Source organism: Euleptes europaea, chromosome 17, assembly GCF_029931775.1.
Source record: "Euleptes europaea isolate rEulEur1 chromosome 17, rEulEur1.hap1, whole genome shotgun sequence".
Lineage (NCBI taxonomy): Eukaryota > Metazoa > Chordata > Lepidosauria > Squamata > Sphaerodactylidae > Euleptes > Euleptes europaea.
In genome coordinates, this window is record NC_079328.1 from 17,215,573 (window position 1) to 17,237,778 (window position 22,206).

At 44.7% G+C, this 22,206-nt stretch overlaps 1 protein-coding gene across 1 annotated transcript; it reads left to right on the plus strand.

The window, feature by feature from the left end:
* The first annotated feature begins 1,978 nt into the window (after positions 1–1,978).
* On the plus strand, positions 1,979–22,012 carry RIBC2 (RIB43A domain with coiled-coils 2). Its single transcript, XM_056862865.1, has 7 exons — positions 1,979–2,095; positions 4,780–4,861; positions 6,991–7,335; positions 14,800–14,918; positions 15,836–16,063; positions 18,657–18,823; positions 21,853–22,012. Exons 1-7 carry the CDS (start codon positions 1,979–1,981, stop codon positions 21,932–21,934), a joined length of 1,140 nt encoding a protein of 379 aa, XP_056718843.1. The 3' UTR covers positions 21,935–22,012.
* Positions 22,013–22,206: the final 194 nt, after the last annotated feature.

Genomic DNA, 22,206 nt, shown 5'->3' on the forward strand with positions numbered 1-22,206 from the left:
CTGTGCAGAAAATGGCTGCTTTGCAGGATGGACGCTATGGCATTATACCCTGTGTGTGTGTGTTAAGTGCCGTCAAGTCGCTTCCGACTCATGGCGACCCTATGAAAGTCCTCCAAAATGTCCTATCTTTGACAGCCTTGCTCAGATCTTGCAAATTGAGAGGTGTGGCTTCCTTTATTGAGTCCGTCCATCTCTTGTTGGGTCTTCCTCTTTTCCTGCTGCCCTCAACTTTTCCTAGCATGACTGTCTTTTCCAGTGACTCTCGTGGTCCCATGACGTGACCAAAATACGATAGCCTCAGTTTAGTCATTTCTAGGGTCAGTTCAGGCTTGATTTGATCTATAACCCACTGATTTGTTTTTTTGGCGGTCCACGGCATCCGTAACCTTCTCCTCCAACACCACAATTCAAAGAAATCTATTTTCTTCCTATGAGCTTTCTCTTTTCCTGCTGCCCTCAACTATTCCTAGCATCACTGTCTTTTCCAGTGACTCTTGTCGTCTCATGACGTGACCAAAACACAATGGTATGCCAATAAAGGTTAATGAAATGAAATGACCAAAACACGATAGCCGCAGTTTAGTTGTACCCTCCTGAACTCCTTTCCCTCTGCTCTCAAATCCTCAGGCTCTGCTCCTAAATCTTCAAGAATTTCCAACCCAGAGTTGAAAGCTCATACCCTACCAGAAAATATTTTTGTTAGTCTTTAAGGTGCTACTGGACTCTTGCCCTTTTCTACAACCCAGTTGGCAATCCTAATTGAAATGCCCCTTCTCTATGTACTTCCATACTTCCCACAACAGCCACCGATTGGGTTATTGACATTTATGCAGGGAAATGGGCCTTGCAGCAGTCCCATAATAAATAATAAAGATAAACAGCCGACGTCTTTATAGAATTTAGACGTCTCTGTGAAACTCAGCTGGGGTTCACGCGGCCTCCCGCTCAGGCAATCTAAACAGCTCGCATTAAATAGATATAAATGTGTTAATGTAGAACTGAGCAGGAGATGCTGTTGATTGAATGGGCGAACAGGCAGCGGCGACGGACCTGAGGCGATGGCGCCCGACTTCTCCTTCGAGCACCACGCCCAACCAGAGCGAGGCCCGCTTGGCGCCAAACCCGCCTGAAGGGAAACTCTCGCGAGAGTCCGGGAAACTCTCGCGAGAGTCCGAAGAGACGCCCTTGACGAGTTGCGAACGCGTGACGTGAAGACGCTCTACAACGTTCTGTTGATGTAGCGGCTTCCCTTTCGAGGGACGGGATAGGCGTACGGGATGTCGTGAGGCGGCGCTCCACCAATCCCCGCTGCCCTGATTTCAGCGACGTCATAGCATGGTTGTAACAGGTGGGATCGGGATGACGCCGGCGGCGTCAGGCAAAGCCGCCTCGGGTCCCTCTCATATTTGAATAAATGAACTGTGGAATAAACGGGTCTCCTATTTGAATAAACGAACTGTGTCATAAATATCTTTTAAGTCGTGACTGGGAATTCTGTGTTATTTTCCCTTCGAGCTAGAAGCATCTTGATACGAAAATGCCGGAGAGATGCGGGGGCGAAGGCGCCAAAGGGTGCGGAGATCGGGGGCGGAGAGTGCGGGCCCTCTAGGCCCTGCGGTCTCTATGGCCAACCGCGTCGGCCGCGAGCGCCGCTAAAGTCACGTGGGCCCGCCCCAGGCTGGAGGCAACGCGGGCCGAATCCCTTCCAGACGCCTCTTGCCTTGAAAAGCCTACAGGGGCCGCCATTGGTCGGCTGCGACTTGGCGGCCCTTCCCACCTCCCAGACCGGCCAATGGGCGGAGTTCTGCGTTCGTCCCCACCCAATCCGCTCCGTTTCCCCCCCGCTAGGCTTCGCGAGAGAGCGGGGAGGGGGCGTGGCCTGTTGCCGTTGGCAACCGTCGTAGCAACCGGCCTGTGGCGGACGCTTCTCCAGGGCCGCCTTGTTGTCGTCCGCCCGTCTACCGCCCGCCGGCCCACCATGCGCAAAGTGGACCATGTGCCCGACCTGGGCGAGGCGACGAGGCTGCAGAGGAGGCGCTTCAAAGAGCTGCAGCGGCAGAGCCACTTGTTCGATCCCCGGACCCGGATAATCGGGGTGAGGGACGGACGGACGGGAACCGGCCTGGGCCTTCCCCGAAGACGGAGCCGAAAGGGCCGTGCAGTCCTGGAGGGGAGGGAAATCTTTCCAGGACGGTGGGAGGGGTGTAGCCTGGTTGCCAGGCCCCTCTTTACCACCGACGGGAGGTTTTTGGGGTGGAGCCTGAAGAGGGAGGGTTTGGGGGAGGGGAGGGGCTTAGATGCCATAGAGTCCAATTGCCAAAGCAGCCATTTCCTCCAGGGGAACTGATCTCTATCAGCTGGAGATCGGTTGTAATAGCAGGAGATCTCCAGTTAGTACCTGGAGGTTAAGCAACTAAAATAAACACCACTGCACTGATACCACAGGTAAGATAGAAAAGTGCAGGAATTGGTGGAATTACTGAGATATAACGGACAACGCACAAGTGTGACAAAGTGTCTCAAAGTGTATCAAGTGTGCAAATTAACAAACACACAATATAATACAAAACTCTTTCAAAGTCCAAGGTACAAAATGCTAGTTTAAGAGCCAAGCATCAAGGAATTCTTCATATAGAAGTTGCTAGGAATAAGGTTATCCGGTTTATCTGTGTATTGACCAGTGTTGTATCCTGTATTGGAACCTTAATTTGAAAGACCATACACAACTTGATCTATCATTTTGAGAAAGAGACTATATTTAAATTGGATAACCTTATGTGCATATAAGAGAAGAACTAAATGGAACTGATGAAGAATACAGAAACGATCGTCTTCCTAGCAACTTCTATATGAAGAATTCCTTGATGCTTGGCTCTTAAACTAGCATTTTGTACCTTGGACTTTGAAAGAGTTTTGTATTATATTGTGTGTTTGTTATATGTTAATTTGTACACTTTATACACTTTGTCACACTTGTGTGTTGTCCGTTATATCTCAGTACCTGGAGGTTGGCAACCCTACCTTTACTGCTCGAGGAGATTCCCACCCGTGGGAGGTTGCTGTCGCCCGCAGGAAGGGCCAACTCTTCCCCCCGCCAGGACATTTTTTTTGACAAGCCGGGCAATAAAAACCCCAGAGTATCAAAACACATAAAACCCAAAGTTTTAAACAGTGAGCAACCTAAAAGATCCTCTGAAGAGTCCTCAGGTTTGGAGCAGATTGTAAGAACAATGAAAACGATCAGCGTCCCAACCCCAGTTGAAAAGCTGGGTGAAAAAAAAAGTTTTGCCTTGGTGCCTGAAAGAGGGTAGGGAAGATGGCTGGCTAACTGCAAGAGGGAGGGACTTCCACAATCAAGGTGCCACCATAGGGAAAAAGCCTTTTGTGAATATTTAAAACATTCCAAATTATGGCAATTTTAACATAGAATATGTATTTATTTTTTATTCATTCTTATATCCCATCCTCCCTGGCAAAGCTGGGCTCAGGGCAGCTTACAACAAAATCATAATACGTATAAGTTGCATAAAATCACATTAAAACAATTCCTATCCTAAATACAGTCCAGCCCCGTAGCATCATCAAGTAGATGAAACAGTAATAAACACATTTGTATAAATATATAAGATGGCGCTCCTTTGTGGTAAATATGCTTTCGCTGGGCCTATAGGCAGCCAGGTTCCCCCACATAATAATCAGAATAAAATAAAGATGGAGAAGGGCGGGGGAGGTATGGAGGCGAGCACTGATGGAACGCCGTAGCTGTCCTCAACCATATGCCTGGTGGAAGAGCTTCGTCTTGCCAGCCCTGTAGAACTCCTTAAGGTCCTGCAGTGCCCTGGTCTCAAAAGTGGCTTTTAAAAAAAAAGTGTTAAAATTCTAGGGATTTATTGCACCCATGCAGATTAAGATTGTTTGGTGTGCATTTGCTCCCAAGAAGTGCAAAGTGGTATACACTGCATTATGCTCTTTCTCCTTCTAGCAGCATTGCAGGCTGAGAGGAGCCAACTGACCCACTCAGCAAAGTGGCCTGCTGAGCTTGAACACATGAAGCTGCCTTATACTGAATCAGACCCTTGGTCTATCAAAGTCAGTATTGTCTACTCAGACCAGCAGCAGCTTCCCAGGGCCTCAGGCAGAAGACTTTCACCTACTTGCCTAGTCCCTTTAACTGGAGATGCTGGGGATTGAGCCTGGGACCTTCTGCATGCCAAGCAGATGCTCTACCACTGAGCCACGGCCCCTCCCTCCATGTAGACTAGAAGGTTTCCTGAAGTAAAACCAAGTGTAAGTGACAAAGATTCATTTTTATATTTTGTATACATGTCCCTGGAACCATGGTTGGGCAGAGGTACGTTCAAATATGTACGTAACCGCTTAAGGACATGCACCTGTCGTTTATATTTTATCTATTTGCTCCAAGAAATACAGTGAACACAGTTGTCATGTAAAGGATGAAGTCACTCTGTGTGAGAATCTGTTAGCCCGTGTTCTAGTGGTTGTCCCTGCAAGTGTAAATCCTTAAACTAATAGATTCATGCATATAGACTAATGTTCCATGTTGATACCTGCAGGTATAAAGTTACCCTACCACAGAAAAGTTACACTGATCATCTGTTGCACATGTATCTGCTCATTGCACCACTTCCAAGCAGCATTCCTCAGGTGCCTTATGGTAAAGGCCAATGTAGTTATAGTAATAATTTTTAAAAGTTGCATTCGAACTTACAGATCTTAACCAGTTTTATGTGTGTTTTTGTGTGTGTGTGTGTACCCAAGGTCGACTTGGAAGGTCTAGCTGTGCAAGTCAATGATAAAAGGATTCAAGAAGCAACTCAAAGAGCATGGGATGACTCAATCGGTATATTACAGAGGCAATCATATTAATGCCATCATTTGTCAACAGGGATGTGGGGCAGAAAAAATTTCCAGTGCTTTATTTTTCTGTGTTTTCTTTTTCTTCCACTCCCAAACATCTTGTTTCCTAATATTAACAATGAATGGATCCTATTGCCAATGCAATGTGAGGCAAGCTTGGCAGTTTCAAAATTGAAATTAATGTTCTTCGGGTGGTTATCCCTGGGAATTGTGCAAGAGAGTACATGCATGTTTTATTGATTTGTATATGGGCTGGTGAACAAGGGGACAAAGCACCACATTAAACTTGAATTTATTTTGATACAACATTTAAGCCCCATTTGAGTGACCTTTTTCTTAATCAAATATTTCAATTCAAGTATTTGTTGCTACTGGAACATAAAATTAATATGACCCAAAAAAAGGGGTCGCCATAAGTCGGCTGCGACCTGACGGCACTTTACACACACACACTTCGAATTTTGCTTCTTAAATATAAATTAAAATAGATTTGCTAAATCAGATCATGCTCTGTTTAGGGCATTGGAAAATTTTCTTTTTCATATTTTTCTGGAAAGTCTACATCAGTGTTTGTCAAATGTATATCTATTTTATTTTCTTTACTTTATTTGTACCCTGCCTTTCTACCCACTAACGCCCCAAAGCCGTTTTACATTGTTCTCCATTTTATCTTCACAATAACCCTGTGGGGCAGGTTAGGCTGAGAGTGGGTGACTGGCCTAAGGTTACCCAGCAGTCTTCTATGGCAGAGTGGGGATTTGAACCTGGGTCTCCAAATCTTTGTCCCACACTCCCACTACACCACACTGGCTTTGGTTTGTCTCTTAGCACCTCCCCCCCTCCCCCCGAACAATAGATTTGTTACTCTGGAGACAAAATGCAGGAGTTTTCAAGATAAATGCATATGACTAAGGCAGCAGTCGGCCTATTTAGACAACAGTACAAGTTTCTGGTTAGTAGGGATTGCTACAGAAATAAGGGCATATCACCACAGACTAAAACTGGTTTCACACTCCTTTCCCTGGGCAATCATTGTTCTGTTAGGGAGGTAGTGATAATCTGTTCTCTGCCACATACTACAATTCCCAGAATATCATGATAGTTCAGCTAGTATAAAATGAATATGTTTGCAGTGTAGGTATGCCTTCTATTGCCCCAGTGAGAGAGACCAACTGTGAATGTGTGTTACAGGAGCCCGATGGCTGCATTGCCAAGTATTTTTAAAGAAGGATATTCAGGAGGGTGTTGCTTAACTCTGGTCCTGCCTGTTATTTTCCCCCTACAGAGTTCCATGACTTTGCCAACAACTGGAATCTCTTGGGGTGGGGAGGGGTGGGATCCTGTGAAAAGATAGATAGAGGTAATGTTAAGCATCCCCCCAGCTGCTGCCTTTCTGTTCTCCCCCCCACACCCATTTTTTCTTGAAATAAAGTACAGTCATTCAGGTATAACATAGCCTTCAGTTGGCCCTTGCAGTGTATGCAAAGGAGTGAATAGCATGGTACGGTTCAGTGGTGCAACCCATCTCTCCATGCACCAGACCAGAGGTTTGCATCAGTTTCTTGCAATAACTTCTTCACTTTTTTTTTAATGTCAAGTCACAGCTGACTTATGGTGACCCCGTAGGGGTTTCAAGGCAAGAGACATTCAGAGGTGGTTTGCCATTGCCTGCCTCCACGTCACAACCCTGGTATTCCTTGAAGGTCGTTCATCCAAATAGTAACCAGGGCCGACCCAGCTTAACTTCTGAGATCAGGCTAGCCTGGGGCTATGTAGGCCAGGGCACTCAAAAAACCGGTGGGAGAACAGTTTAATCTTCCAGTCCTCAAATAAAGAAATTTCAGAGGGAATTGACAATGCGAGATTACTGAACTTGAGGTAATTCACAGGTTCAGAACAGTGGACCCTCCAGGGCTGAACAGGGACCTATTGCTGTGGGTGAGAAGTTGTTTAAGTTCAGGAGGCTGTCTGTGGCAAGAAAAGGTTTGCCTCCCAATGCCTGTGAGAGAGGAGTATCATTGCCCAGCATAGGTTGTAGGTCATTAATGATGCATTGAACCAGTCTGAGTCTCGTTTCTTTTGGTTCTTAACTCAAACATTATTTTAATCTAGCTGCGGAAATGAAGCAGAACGACAAGATCATGTGCATTTTAGATCAACGACAGAAAAGAGACGCTCTAAATGTAGAAAAAGCTCTCAATGAATTTCGCCAAAGTTATCAGCAGCCAGAAACACGCCGTGAGTTTGACCTGTCTGACCCCCAAGCCCTAAAGAAAGATGCTCCCGCTCGTATGGCAGACAGTGACCCTCGATGTACCGCGTCCGGCTTGCAGAAGTTAATGGGAGAAGATCTGAACAGCGCGAATAGGAAGAGATATCAGCAGGAGCAAATGAGGGAATGGCTTCTGGAACAACACAAAGACTGGACGAATGCACTGGCAGACCGAAAATATGCAGGTAATACATGCACGTTTGAAAAGAGTGCGGTGTGTTGTTGGCCAAAGTTTTGCCAATTAGTTGTGTAGTAAGTAGAGCACAGAGGAAACCCATATTCATCAACTTCTTCAGGATTTAGGGACACTGTTATGCCCAACCTGCAGCACTGGGTCTGTTTTAATTTTTTAAACTTGCGGCTGTTGTTCCCTCTTCTGTCCAAGGCCACCAAATGCAAAAGAGCACTGGGCAGCTGAAGGGGAATTTTGGCAGGTGCCAAATGTGGTGAGAAAAACTGCACTTGCTATATTTTTCAGTCTCTTCTGCAAAAGTATTAACTCTAAAGAAGCACTGTCCTCTTTTCCTCTTCCTTTCTGGCCACCGTAGACATAATGCTTAATTGTGGTTATCCCTAACCAAGGCTTGTTTCCTTACAGTGCAAGTCAGTGGGCTTAGAAGAACGTAACTTTCTTTTGTTTGTTTGCCGTCAAGTCACAGCTTAACATTTGGTGACTCCTGGTGGGGTTTTCAAGGCAAGAGACATTCGGAGGTGGCTTGCCATTGCCTGCCTCCGTGTCACAACCCTGGTATTCCTTGAAGGTCTCCCATCCAAATACCAGCTAGGGTCAGGGCTGAGAGTGTGTCACTTGCCCAAGGTCACCCAGCAAGCTTCCATGATACAAGTGGTTGATTTGAACCTGGGTTTCCCAGGTCCTAGTCGAGTACCTTAACCACTACACCACACTGGCTCTCAAATTTCTTTAGGGGATATGATTAATCATGGTTACAATGTCAGTTGTACAGTGTAAGGATGGTCTAGTTGCCAAACTGCCACTTTGCAGGTAGAAAAGTAGGGGAAATACTTTTAGCCATGGTTTACTTAGCAGAGGTGTAGTGCTTAATGCTAAGGCAGACATGGTTTGCTTGAACTGTTAGTTCCCACACCCTGTTCCTTAAATCTTGAGTAGGTGTTCAAATGTAATGGTTACTCCAGGTTTAAGGGAAATCATAATTAAATGGTAGGTCTGCATAGCCCCCTTTCCTCTCTTTCTACTTCACTTAAATACAGGTGGTACCACTGTTGTGACCCACTTTTGGTTGGGGGTACATTTGCAGATCTTCACTTTCAACAGATTAAAAAATGGACTAGAGTATGTCTTTGTGAACATGCTCTCAATCTGTTCACAAAGCTCGCTCAAGCTTCAGAGTTAACATGTTGTTACATACCAGTTTCTCCCAAGGATGTCACTGCCCCCTTTTAATTTTAGTGAGTAACTGCTTTGGACTGAAGAGTTGTATGTTACTGTCAGTGTTAAAACTAAAGTACTTTACTGCTGAAGTTGGAATAAACCATTGCTTTTTGGGTGAGCTGTCCAAGTGGGCATTGCAAACATTAAATAAGTGACTGCTGGAGTAAACTGCTCCTGTTTGAGGACTAATATTCACTGAAGTGGTCCATACGTATCTAGCCTCTTCTGCTTCTAGCTATAAAATGTGACCTTCTATTTAGTTTAATTTATTTGTATTACTGCCTTCCTGCCCAGTTTATTATTTCAGGCATTTCACCAAAAAAGTATTTATTTAATTTATACCCAAAATGATTTATATCATTTTCCTCTTCTCTGTTTTGTCCTCACAACAACCCTGTGAGGTAGGTTAGGCTGAAAGAGAGTAATTGGTCCAAGGTCACCCAGCAGGGTCACCTGACCTGAATAGCTCCAGACTAGTCTGATCTTGACAGATCTCAGAAACTAAGCAGGGTCGGCCCTGGTTAGAATTTGGATGGGAGATCGCCAAAGACTACCAGAGGCGTGACATGGAGGCAGGCAATGGCAAACCACCTCCGAATGTCTCTTGCCTTAAAAATACTGCGGGGTCATCGTAAGTCAGCTGTAACTTGACAGCACACACCCACATACCCAGCAGGCTTTTGTGGCAGAGTGTGGATTCGAACTTGGGTTTCCTAGTCTGACCAAAAATATAAAAATAGCAGCAGTGCATCAATAAAAGCAGCATGTCACAAAAAAAGAAAAAAATAAAAGCACTCAACAAATTAAAAATTACAAATAAATTCCTGTAGAAAAGCCAGCCCAAACTGGGAAACAGTAAAAACGAATTAAAAGAACCTCCTCTGAGGCTTTATGGAATGAAAACATAGCAGCAAGAAAGCCGAGAAGAGTCTAGTGAGGAGAAAAATCCAGTTTAAAACGGAGCTGTATCGATAAGTAATAGTCCATTTTATTGCTTATTTTGTTCATGGCGTTTGTTGCGGAATTTTACTACCGAATATATACTGATTTTGATCGGTACTGTATTATATTATTGTCGCGCCCCAGGCTAGTTGGCGCTTTGCCGAGGCCGGGGTCTTGTGCGGCTTCTCGGGGTTGAGGAGTTTCCTCGGCCTCAGACCACTCAGCCGGGGAATCCGAGCTCTCTTCCCCGTCTGAGTTCGCCAGGGTTGTGGGCTACTCACAACTAGCCCATCCCAGCTATCCTCCTCGGCCTCCACCCCACAACCCTTTTTGAGCACTCCGCCCCCCTGGCTCCGCCCTCCCGAACCCATAAGGCCCTGGGATCCCCTTCACTTCCAGGGCCCCTCTGGCAGTGAGGCCATCTCTGCGACCCCGACCACACCCGGCTCTCTTCTTGGCCGGACCCCGCCTCCCTTCCCTGCCTGCTGGTCGACGCGGCTGCCTCCCGGTTCTCCCGGGTTCCAGGTGAGCGGTGGGAGCGGGGACGAGTCTGCGAGGCCCGGGGAAGGGCCGGTCGCAGGACAATTATATTATTCTGCTTTTCTCTTTGTTTTTTATGCCATTAAAGGTTTTGAAATTGAAATTGAATGAAAACATACTGATCCATCACTTTACACCTCCTCAGGGAAGGAGTTCTGTACCCAGGGGTGGCTTCTGGAAAGGGCCTCCCAGTGATCCCACCAACCTCAGCTATCCAAAGGGAGGTTCCACCTTTCATTCATCAATTTCAAGGCTTGGGCAGGTTGATATGTTTAAGAGGGTTATCTTATCCCCTTTGGTCCTCACAATAGCCCTGTGAGGTTGGCTAGGCCAAAGGAGTCAGACTGTCCTAAGATCATCCGTTGACCTTCATGCGGATGGGGATTTGGACCCAATTTTAGGTAGTCCAACTGCACTGACCTTTTTCAACCTAAACTTGCTAGATGGGTTGTGTGTGAAGCCGCAACGTCAATCTGAGCTTTTCCATAGAGCAGCAGGATATAAATGTACTGTTCTCTACTGAAGGGAAGACACAGACACCGTGCCTTGGTTGCTAGAGAGACACCGTGCCTTGGTTGCTAGAGATCGATCTCTTCCCAAGCGATCTCCCAGTTTTATTAAGTAGCAAAGACAATGAGTAGCAAAATCAATGAGTAATAAGACAAGGAGACATTCCATTCTTACACCAGAGTTTCGAGCAAACATCCTGTCTGGTAAACAGGAGAATTGGCTTGGCAAGCAGTAATCATTTACAGCATTAGGTGAGTGCATGATTAGTATACAAGAGAGGGGACTTTGAACAGTATCTTTCCAGAGACGAGACCCAGAGTTTGTTGTGAACCAATCCCTCAGGGTGGCCTGAGTGTGCCCATCTGCCACCGCATTGCCCACAAGAACCTCTACACTCTACAGCAGCGGTTCTCAACCTGTGGGTCGCGACCCCTTTGGGGGTTGAACGACCCTTTCACAGGGATCACCTAAGACCATCGGAAAAGACATATTTCTGATGGTCTTAGGAACCTAGACACCGCTCCTCTATCCGTCTCCAGGCGGGTCCGCCCACATGCAGATACGCCCACATACGAGCTTCGGGAGCCCCTCCGCACAAAGCGCCGCAACTCGGAGATGAGCTCCCGGCGCCGGTTCTGGGGTGGCGTTTGGGGTGGGAGGTGCCTCTGTGACCTGCCTTTCGTTTGTGCCACGAGAAGGAAAAGTTGTCTGCGAAGCTCGGTGGGCAGAAACAGTTTTGGGCGGGCAGGGGGGCAGGCGACTGGCCTGAGCTTTTGCAGAGGTACAGGAGAGTCGTTATTAGAGCAATCCTAAAGCGGTCTACTCGGATGTAAGTCCTAGTCTCGTCAGTGTTTGTTGCTCCCAGGAAGCTGGCTTTAGGATTGCAGCCTTTACGTTTCTTCAAAACCACTTGTTTTCCTTTGGGCACTTGTGCTTTTGAGTAAGACATGGTAGCACAATGCACTTGGTGGCATGTTTGAGAGAAATTGCCCTTCCTTTAGCGAAGGGGCATGAGCTCAGATTAACAGGGAGACGGTGGTGCTTTCAGCCCAAAATCTTGCCAGAGGCAGGGGCTTCCAGCCACGGAAGAGTGCATGGCCGTGCAATCCCAATGCACAACCTCTCCGAAGTGAGGGGTGATAATTCTCAGTTTTGAAAAACATTACCTAATTCAAAACAAGTTTAGTTGATTAAGCTGATTGATGTATTCAGATAGCTTTTACCCAAACAATTTACTTGTATAAGTAAAAAATACAGACATATTTATTCATTTCCTCTCCCCTTAAATTACTCAAGACAGTGTATATAATAAGCCCCCACCCTGCAAAATCAGTTTGCATACTAGTGTGTTAATAATATTTTACCAGTACTTTACAGTTGTGCATTGGCTACCAATCTATTTCCTTGCACAATTTAAAGAGCTGGTGTTAAACGTTAAAGCTCTCAGCAGCTCAGGGAACAAAGTATTTGAAGCATTCACTTCGGATCTTGTCCACACATCAAGGTCTTTTGCTAGTGCCTTCCTCTGTATACAAGGTGATCTCAGCAAATGAGCCTTCTCTGTGACGGCAACCATGTATTGGAGCTCCCCCCTGTTTTATTTGGCACGGGCAGTCTTTTGACACTAGTAAAAAAAAGAAAACTTTGGGTTGACACCAGGTAGATTGGGTGTGTTTTCTCTGTGTAGCAATTAGCTTTGGTTTTCTGCCTTTCATGATTTTCAAGTTGCCTTTATTATCATAAACTGCCTCAAACAGCTGCTGTGTTGGAGAGAAACTAGCAAACAAACAAATAGCATTATTCAATTCCTCACAGGTGCCTGTTTGGGGGTATTAAAGGAAATGAGAGATAAGGTTGATGTGAATACTGCCCCCTTGTGATAGTAACAGGTATGTAAAAACAACAACACAGAGAATGGTAAATCATAGGAAACTTTAATGAACTGTATTGACTGAACTATGCCATGTATCATCTTTTGTATTATTAAAGCTATTGTTATATATATATTATTTTCATTAGCAAACCATCCCATGACAAAACGATCCCATGGATCGTGTAGAGAAGAACATTAAGAAAAGAAAATATAGTGAGGATTTTTTACAGTATGGTTTTACCTCAATAATTACAGCAAGAATTGAGAAACCGCAATGTGTTATTTGTTGTGAAGTTCTATCAGCCGAATCTATGAAGCCGAACAAACTAAAACACCATTTTGATAGCAAGCATCCAAGCTTTGCCGGGAAGGATACCAACTATTTTAGAAGCGAAGCTGATGGACTCAAGAAAGCCAGACTTGACACTGGTGGTAAGTACCACAAACAAAGCATAGCAGCCGTTGAAGCTTCATATTTGGTGGCACTCAGAATCGCCAGAGCTATGAAACCTCACACCGTTGCTGAGGATTTACTGTTGCCAGCGGCCAAAGACATTGCTCGAGTTATGATTGGAGACGATTTTGTTACGAAATTGAGTGCAATTTCCTTATGTAACGACATTGTCCGCAGAAGAATAGATGACTTGTCTGCTGATATTCTTGATCAGGTAATCCAGGAAATTAAATCTGCTCCACTTCCAATATATAGTATCCAGCTTGATGAATCTACAGACGTTGCAAACTGTGCACAGTTACTGGTTTACTGAGGTATATTAATGATGGTGACTTTAAAGATGAGTTTCTTCTTTGCAAACCTCTTGAAACGACAACTACTGCACATGATGTATTTGACACAGTTGGTTCATTTCTGAAAGAGCATAAGATCTCTTGGGAAAAGGTTTGTGGTGTTTGCACAGATGGTGCTCCAGCTATGCTAGGATGTCGATCTGGATTTCAACGTTTGGTACTGAATGGGTCACCAAAAATCATCGGAACTCACTGTATGATTCATCGGCAAATATTAGCAACGAAGACGCTGCCACAAGAGTTACAAGAAGTAATGAAAAGCGTCATAAGTTCTGTCAATTTTGTAAAGGCGAGCACTTTAAACAGTCGACTGTTTTCGCAACTGCAACGAATTGGATGTGCCGAACAATGCTCTGCTATTTCACACTGAATTGAGATGGTTGTCGAGAGGAAAAGTTTTAAAATGTGTTTTTGAGCTTCGCGATGAACTCAAAACGTTGTTTAATCAGAAAGCAAGACCACAGTTCAAAGCACTTTTCAGCCATAAAAGTGAACTGCAGAAAATAGCTTACTTGGTTGACATCTTTGCCATCTTGAATGAGTTAAATTTATCACTGCAAGGACCAAATGCAACATGCCTCGATTTGTCTGAAAAGATCTGATCATTCCAAATGAAACTTCAGCTTTGGCAAAAAAAATTGGATGAAAAGAAAATTTACATGTTGCCTACCTTATCTGCTTTCTTTGAGGAACATGACATTGAACCAGACAAAAGGATTACGATGATAATTTCTGTGAAAGAACACTTGCACATGCTTGCAGACGAAATTTCATCGTACTTTCCAAATCTACCTGACACCCCATTTGCACTTACCAGAAGCCCATTCACAGTCAAAGTTGAAGATGTTCCTGAGACAGCACAAGAGGAGTTCATTGAACTTATTAACAGCGATGCAGCGAGAACTGATTTCTCTACAATGCCAGTTACAAAATTCTGGATCAAGTGTTTGCAGTCATATCCTGTCTGAGAATGTGTTGCGCCTCCTTCTTCCATTTCCAACAACATCTTTGTGAAACAGGGTTTTCCAGTTTGTTGGTTATCAAGTCTAAATACAGAAGTAGACTTGTTGTGGAAGATGATCTCCGTTGTGCTCTTGCGAAGACTGCCCCGAGAATTTCTGATCTGGTGAGAAAGAAGCAATCTCAACCTTCGCACTGACGTTGGCTTTTACGCATACTGTCGCAAAATGTAGCAATGTAGTTTACTGTTGTTATATTAAGACTGTTACCCATGCTATACCATGCTTCAAGACAAAATTTCATTTATTTGTAATTAAAAATAAATATTTCACAATATATAATTACATATTGTTTTTGTGATTAATCACTATGCTTTAATTATGTTCAATTTGTAACAATGAAAATACATCCTGCATATCAGATATTTACATTACGATTCATAACAGTAACAAAATTACAGGTATGAAGTAGCAACAAAAATAATTTTATGGTTGTGGGTCACCACAACATGAGGAACTGTATTAAAGGGTCGCGGCATTAGGAAAGTTGAGAACCACTGCTCTACAGTATGACATTTGTATGTACAATTTTGTTTCATTAATTTAGATGGTCTGCATGATGCACACAGATTGGACCTTGACCAAAAGGCTATGGACCTTCAGAGGAAAGATGAAGAAACAAGAAAAAATATTTGTGTGGCTACTAAGGAATTCAATAGAACACAGGTACGCCTGTGTTAATTATTGGAAGGAGGGAACATAGGTGAAATCTGACTTTCTTCCCCCTCCCATCCCTTCAGCCAATGACAAATTTTAGATTGTATTCCACCCCAGAACTGGTGTTCTTGTTTGTAACTGTGTTGACCACTCCACTCTTTGGTGGTTTCAGTCTTTTTTGTTGAAACAGACACAGAGATTTTCTACCACGGGAGTAAAGTCAGTGGGGTGGGACCTGTTTGTGCCTTGAGATTCCATCCGGTCAATGCTCTTCAGTTTTTATATGAGGCTGCTGAGTGAGGTCATATGGTACTTTGGTTCTAGTATTATGGGGCAGGAAGCAAAATTTCTCTCCATCCAGCTTTTCTAAAGGTAAAGGTAGTTCCCTGTGCAAGCACCGGGTCATTCCTGACCCATGGGGTGATGTCACATCCCAACGTTTACTAGGTAGACTATGTTTACAGGGTGATTTGCCATTGCCTTCCCCAGTCATTTATATTTTACCCCCAGCAAGCTGGGTACTCATTTGACCGACCTCGGAAGGATGGAAGGCTGAGTCAACCTTGAGCCGGCTACCTGAAACCGACTTCTGTCGGGATCAAACTCAGGTCGTGAGCAGAGCTTTTCACTGCAGTACTGCAGCTTACCACTCTGCCCCATGGGGCTCCCACCTTTTCTACCCATGCATAATTTTATAAACCTCTATTATCCGCCCACCCCCATCATTTTTGTGGTTGGGCTTAGTTTCAAATGAGGGTGAGGATTAAGGTTATATTACAGATAGAATATAGCATAGTATATAGCAGTACAAAATACCTGATTGTTCATTGTGAACAGCATACAGTTTGGCAAGAAAAATCTGTGATGAAATAAGGTATGGTCTTGGCTGCTTATCCTATGTGATTTGCTTTTCTCCTCTTTTGAAGGCCGTTGAATCTGGAGAAAAAAGGAAACTAGAAAAGCAGCAAGAACTAGAAGATAACATAGCAGAGATTTCAAATGCACTGAAAGGAGACCTGCTGTCTGAAAACCCACAGCAAGCTGTCAGCTCCTTTGGCTCACATCGAGTGGTCACTGACCGATGGAAAGGGATGAGTCAAGATCAGCTGAAAGAAATACGAGACATTCAGCTGCAACAGGTCCTTGAGAAGCTGGTATTCCCTGTTATATTCCTTCTACTGAGGAAAAAATCCATTGGATGCCATCCAGCCATCCAGGCATGGAGGCTTGCCAGTGTTCCTGCATTGTCTTTTGATTCCTGGAAAGACCCCACCTAGGGCTGCAGGATCCATGCAGAGAAACAGCCCTGTGGCTTGGTGAGCTGGAGTGAGGAAGGACAAGCAGAGCTGTGGTGTAGTGGTTAGGAGTGGTGGACTCTAATCCGAGAACTGGGTTTGATTCCCCACTCCTCCACATGAGTGGCAGACTCCAATCTGGTGAACCAGGTTGGTTTTCCCACTCCGCCACACGCAGCCTGCTGGGTGATCTTGGGCTAGTCACAGTTCTCTCCGAACTCTCTCAGCCCCACCTACCTCACAGGGTTGTTGTGAGGAGAGGAAGGGAAGGTTTGATTCTCCTTAAAAGGTAGAGAATAATCGGCATATAAAAACCAACTCTTCTTCTAGAAGAGAAAGGAGGAATGATTTCACCCCCAATCCCCCAACCCGCGTGGCTGCTACTCCATGAGGTTCATGCGATCCTGAGAATGATGTTCCTATGAGTTATAAAGGGCTACAAGAAGTAGAAGAGTTGGTTTTTATATGCAGACTTTTTCTACCACTTAAGGGAGAATCAAACCGGCTTACAATCACCTTCCTTCCCCCTAACCCACAACAGACATCCTGTAAGGTAGGTGGGGCTGAGAGAGTATGACTAGCCCAAGGTCACCCAGCTGGATTCATGTGTAGGAGTGGGGAATCAAACCCGGTTCTCCAGATTAGAGTCTGCCGCTCATATGGAGGAGTGGGGAATCAAACCCAGTACTCCAGATTAGAATTCGCCACTCCAAACCAGCACTCTTAACCACTACACCATGCTGGTGTAGAAGAGTGCAGAGAGAAGAGAGAAAACAGGAAAGCTCCTGTTATTGCATTCCAGATCTCCTGTTAGTGCTTCCTCTCCCCCCATGCTCAAAGTGCCAAAGGAATGCAGGAGTCAATGCCAGCTTTGTGGCTAAGCCAGGCTCTGGAAGAGTCACTGTTTGTAAGAACTGGTGCGTCCATATCCAAGCTGTCCTATCATCAGGTATGAAATCCAGGAATGTGAGCTTCTGTTGCATTTTCAGTCTTTCAATGAGGTTGGGGTTTTTTTTGCCAGTATATTTGTGAAGGATTTTTTAATGACTACTGAGAATACTCAGTGCTGTCAGGCTCACTTCTCACTGAGAAATGTCAATCACATTTGCTTCCAGAGTATCACTGGAAGCAAAAAAACCATCTCTGTGCATAGAAAGCTAACATCTCAGGGAGCACACAGGTTAGAACTCTTTTCTGTGACATATACCATTCTGTGTGAATGGATTTATTTGGTCTAGAGGAGCATCTCAACCTATGACATCTGGTTTGCCCTGAAAAGTCCTTCACCACCCTGGTCAGTTCCCAGTCATAGAGTGCTAGAGTTGGAAGGGGCCCTTTGGGCTGTCTGGTCCAGCCCTTCAGTGTAGGACATGCAGAGCAAGAGCATCTCTGACAGGTGGCCATCCAGCCTCTGCTTGAAGATTTCCAGAGAGGGAGAGGGGAGCCCACGATTTCCCTAGTTTCCATTGCCAGACTACTCTTGCCATTAGGACATTTCTCTTGATGTTCAACCAACATTTACCACTGTGTAACTTAAGCCCATTAGATCTAGTCCTCACCTCTGGAGCAGCAGAGAGCACGCATTTTTATCGTGTCTCCCTTCAGCCTTCTTTTCTTCAAGCTAAAGATACCCAGTTTCTTCAACCTTTCCTCATAGGACTTGCTTTCCAGACCCCCACCCCTCTTCTTTGACATTCCAGTTAAATTGTGGAACTCCCTGCCCCAGGATGTGGTGATGGCTGCCAACTTGGAAGGCTTTAAGAGGGGAGTGGACATGTTCATGGAGGAGAGGGCTATCTATGGCTACTAGTCAAAATGAATACTAGTCATGATGCATACCTATTCACCACAGTATCAGAGCATGCCTATTATATTAGGTACAGTGGAGCACAGGCAGGACAATGCTGCTGCAGTTGTCTTGTTTGTGGGCTTCCTAGAGGCACCTGGTTGGCTGCTGTGTGAGCAGACTGCTGGACTTGATGGACCTTGGTCTGATCCAGCATGGCTGTTCTTATGACTACACCTTTCTCAAAGTGTGACACCTATAACTGTCCTCCAGTTGAGGTCGGACCAGCCCTGAGTAAGGTGAAACTATTATTTCTCATTACTTGGATACTGTGCTTGTATTAATGCAGCCCACAATCCCATTTGATTTTTTGTATGCAGCCCTATCACTCTACCAACTTGTATGCAGCAAGCCCAAGATCCTTTTCAGTAGCGACAGTCTTCTGTTGAAGGAGCTGGACTAGGGAGCCAAAAGCTGGATTCAGTCCCCCCCCCCCAAGTAAATTATTGTTGCTGTTGTTGATAATCTGGGTTTCCCAGTTTCTGGACCAGGCATCGCAGCTGGAGAGACAGCAGGCACAGCACCCATTTGTACAGTTTTTTTCACTTAGCTAGGGAGCCCTAGCTGCTGACTATGAAGAAAGCACAAATGCTCTATCTTTCACAGAGGCTGGAGGAAGAGGAACGTCAGAGAAGTGCAGAGTGGGACCGGCAGCGCATCCAGGCTGCCCGCGCTCAATTGCTCTTTGAGCGCCACCAGCAACGCCAGAATCGAGAACTTCGGAGAGGCCTGGATAACCTTAATGCTCAGCTCTCCCAGGATCAGAAAAGAAGGTAGGGAGTGTTGGGATTGTGTGTGCTCTAGCCCTTGCAAGAAGGGGTATGTCACGTTGGCCACTGCAGTTGGCTGGCAGTATAAAGCCGTCGGATTGGTCAGATCTGATAAAAATTCTGTGAATCCGACCTTCTGCCTTACCCGGTCAACAAAACTGCATTCTGGCTGGTGTTCCTCAAGCTGCAATTGGAAACCTTTTTGGCTTATTTATTTACATATCTATCACCCATATTCTCCAAAGGGGCATTCAGCATTGTTCCCACCTCCTCCATTTTATGCTCCCGACAACAGCCCTGTGAGGTAGGATAGTCAGAGAGAGAGAGAGAGCAGCTGGCCCAAAGTTACCTAGCGAGCTTCCATGGCAGAGCAGAAATTTCAGCCAGAATCTCCTGCATCCTAGTCCGTTATGTGAACCACTACTCCACACTGATTCTCAAGCTCGTGACCTCTGGGGAACTGTTCTGGACATACCCCCCTTCCAAGTCCAGTGCCACATATGGCCACCTATGACCTTGTCCTGGCCTTGGGAAGGGGGCAGTTATTCCATTTGATTAAATATGTTATTCCTGGTTCAAAACGATCAGCCTTATGAAATTTTGCAGCGCCTGCAATACCGTGGATTCATCATTTTGCCATCATATACTCTAATGATGGACTTTTACAATGGCGTGAAGAATTGAAAGTAACCTACTGCCTATTATTATCCTAAGTTACCTCTTTAGCTTAAGATTGTGGATAATATTATGTGGCAGAATAACTTGTGAGTCCATTCCTTCGTAGACAGAAACTCCTCTTCTCATTAGTGAAAGTTGATCCAATGCCAAGGTTTCTTGGTGCCTGAGAACTGGCACCAATTTATGACCATTGCATGGAAAGGATGGTGAGTTATTAACAGGGGAGGCAGAAAAGGCAGAATTACTTAACTCCTTTTTTGTATCCGTCTTCTCCCAAAAGGGGAATAGTGCTCAATCTGGGAATAATGGACCAGAGGATGCAATAGGGGAATTACAGCATAGTATAGACACTGAGATAGTACAGGAATACCTGGCTACTCTTAATGAATTCAAGTCTCCAGGGCCGGATGAACTGCATCCAAGGGTGTTAAAAGAACTGGCTGAAGTGATTTCAGAACCACTGGCAATAATCTTTGAGAATTCATGGAGAACAGGAGACGTTCCAGCAGACTGGAGGAGGGCAAATGAGTTCCCCATCCTTTAAAAGGGGGAAAAAGAAATCCCAAACCATTATCACCCAGTCAGCCTAACATCAATATCAGAGCAGATAATTAAACAGACGGTCTGTAAGCACTTAGAAAGAAATGCCGTGCTTACTGACAGTCAACATGGGTTTCTCAGAAACAGGTCATGCCAAACTAATCTCATATCTTTTTTTGAAAGAGTGACAAGTATGGTTAGATGAAGGGAATGCTGTAGATGTAGTGTACCTTGATTTCAGTAAAGCCTTTGATAAAGTCCCCCATGATCTTGAAACAAAGCTAGTAAAATGTGGGCTGGACACTGCTACTGTTAGGTGGATTGGTAATTGGTTGACCAACTGAACCCAAAGGGTGCTAATTAATGGCACAACTTCATCCTGGAGAAGAGTGACCAGTGGGGTACCACAGGGGTCTGTCCTGGGATCAGTACTATTTAATATTTTTATAAATGACTTGGATGATGGAATAGAGAGCATGCTAATCAAATTTGCAGATGACACCAAGTTAGGAGGGGTAGTTAATACCCCGGAGGGTAGGGTCAGAGTTCAGAATGACCTCAATAGACTGGAGAGCTGGGCCATAAGCAATAAAATGGATTTCAATAGGGAGAAGTGTAAAGTACTTCACCTAGGCAGAAACAACATAAGGCACAGGTACATGATGGGAGATAGTTGGCTTGACAACAGTAATTGTGAAAGAGATCTGGGAGTCTTAGTGGACCACAAACTGAACATGAGTCAACAGTGTGATATAGCGGCTAAGAAGGCCAATGCAATTCTGGGCTGCATCAATAGGAGTATTGTGTCTAGATCAAGGGAAGTAAAACTACCACTGTATTCTGCATTGGTCAGACCTCACTTGGAATACCGTATCCAGTTTTGGGCTTCACAATTTAAGAAGGATGTTGACAAGTTGGAGTGTGTCCAGAGGAGGGCGACCAGAATGGTCAGAGATCTGGAATCCATGCCTTATGAGGAGAGACTTAGGGAGTTGGATTTGTTTAGTTTGGAGACGAGAAGGTTGAGGGGAGACATGATAGCCATGTTTAAATATTTGAAGGGATGTCATGTTGATGAGGAAACTAGTTTGTTCTCTGTTGCTCCAGAGACTAGGACACGGAGTAATGGATTTAAACTAATAGAAAAGCGATTCCACCTAAACATTAGGAAGAACTTTCTGACGGTGAGGGCTGTTCGACTGTGGAATGTGCTGCCTCGGAGGGTGGTGGAGGTCTTTAACCAGAGGCTAGATGGCCATCTGTTGGGAGTGCTTTGATTGTGGGATCCTGCATGGCGGCGGGAGGGTTGGGGTCACTGGGGATGTGAGGGGAGGTAGTTGTTCATTTCCTGCATTGTGCAGGGGGTTGGACTAGGTGATGCTGGTGGTCCCTTCCAACTCTATGATTCTATGATCTTTCCCATTAGCTGTCGTAGAAGAGTGTTGTGGAGTTTTTATTCAGCCAAAACCTTTCCCCAGCTTCGCGAGGAGACACATTTTTCCTCAGAAACCTCCATTTCTTTCTAGCAGAGCTACTTTCTCCTAGTAAGCGTCTGGGTAGAAACAGAACCGAAGCAGGCCTTTAGTGGTTACTGCAAGACTCTTTGGAATGTCAGGAGTGTTTCACACAGTGTGGATATTTAAAATCGATTTTGTGGCAGATGCTTTTTTGGTTACAACCGCACTTTGTACTGAAGACAAAACATTTTATTATTGTCTGATGTACAATCCTAAACAAAGAAACAGCAACATTTATGTACTAAAGTTTAAATCTTAGAAAAACACAGTTGTTAATTGAAAATGTTTCTTTTGCAGGAGATCTACCCTTGATGAAGAAGCATATGCCAATTTTCCATCTGGGCAGTATTACACACAGTTTAATACAACTAGCCGATGATGTTGGCGCCAATAATAATTTTTTAGATGTGTATCTCAAATGTTGCTTGTGGAAATATTTGAAGAAAGTAAATATGTAACAGAGCATAATGTCAGCAGTGTTTTTCTTGGCATGTGAAAATTTTGAAACTCACACCGTAGACCTTTTACTTTGCAATGAACAACAGTTGTAGGGATGTAGATTCAAAAACAAACATCTGAATTAACTCTGAATTTAGGAAGAAGGCATAAACAGTATATAACAAGCTGGTGTTTACAGTTCTGCTTACCAAA

Bases quoted from the DNA above. Each gene is read 5' to 3' on its own strand.
- RIBC2 (XM_056862865.1), top strand. From the start codon at position 1,979: ATGCGCAAAGTGGACCATGTGCCCGACCTGGGCGAGGCGACGAGGCTG. The intron at 2,096-4,779 runs GTGAGGGACGGA...TGTGTACCCAAG, and splicing joins CCCGGACCCGGATAATCGGG to GTCGACTTGGAAGGTCTAGC. The intron at 16,064-18,656 runs GTATTCCCTGTT...TATCTTTCACAG, and splicing joins AACAGGTCCTTGAGAAGCTG to AGGCTGGAGGAAGAGGAACG.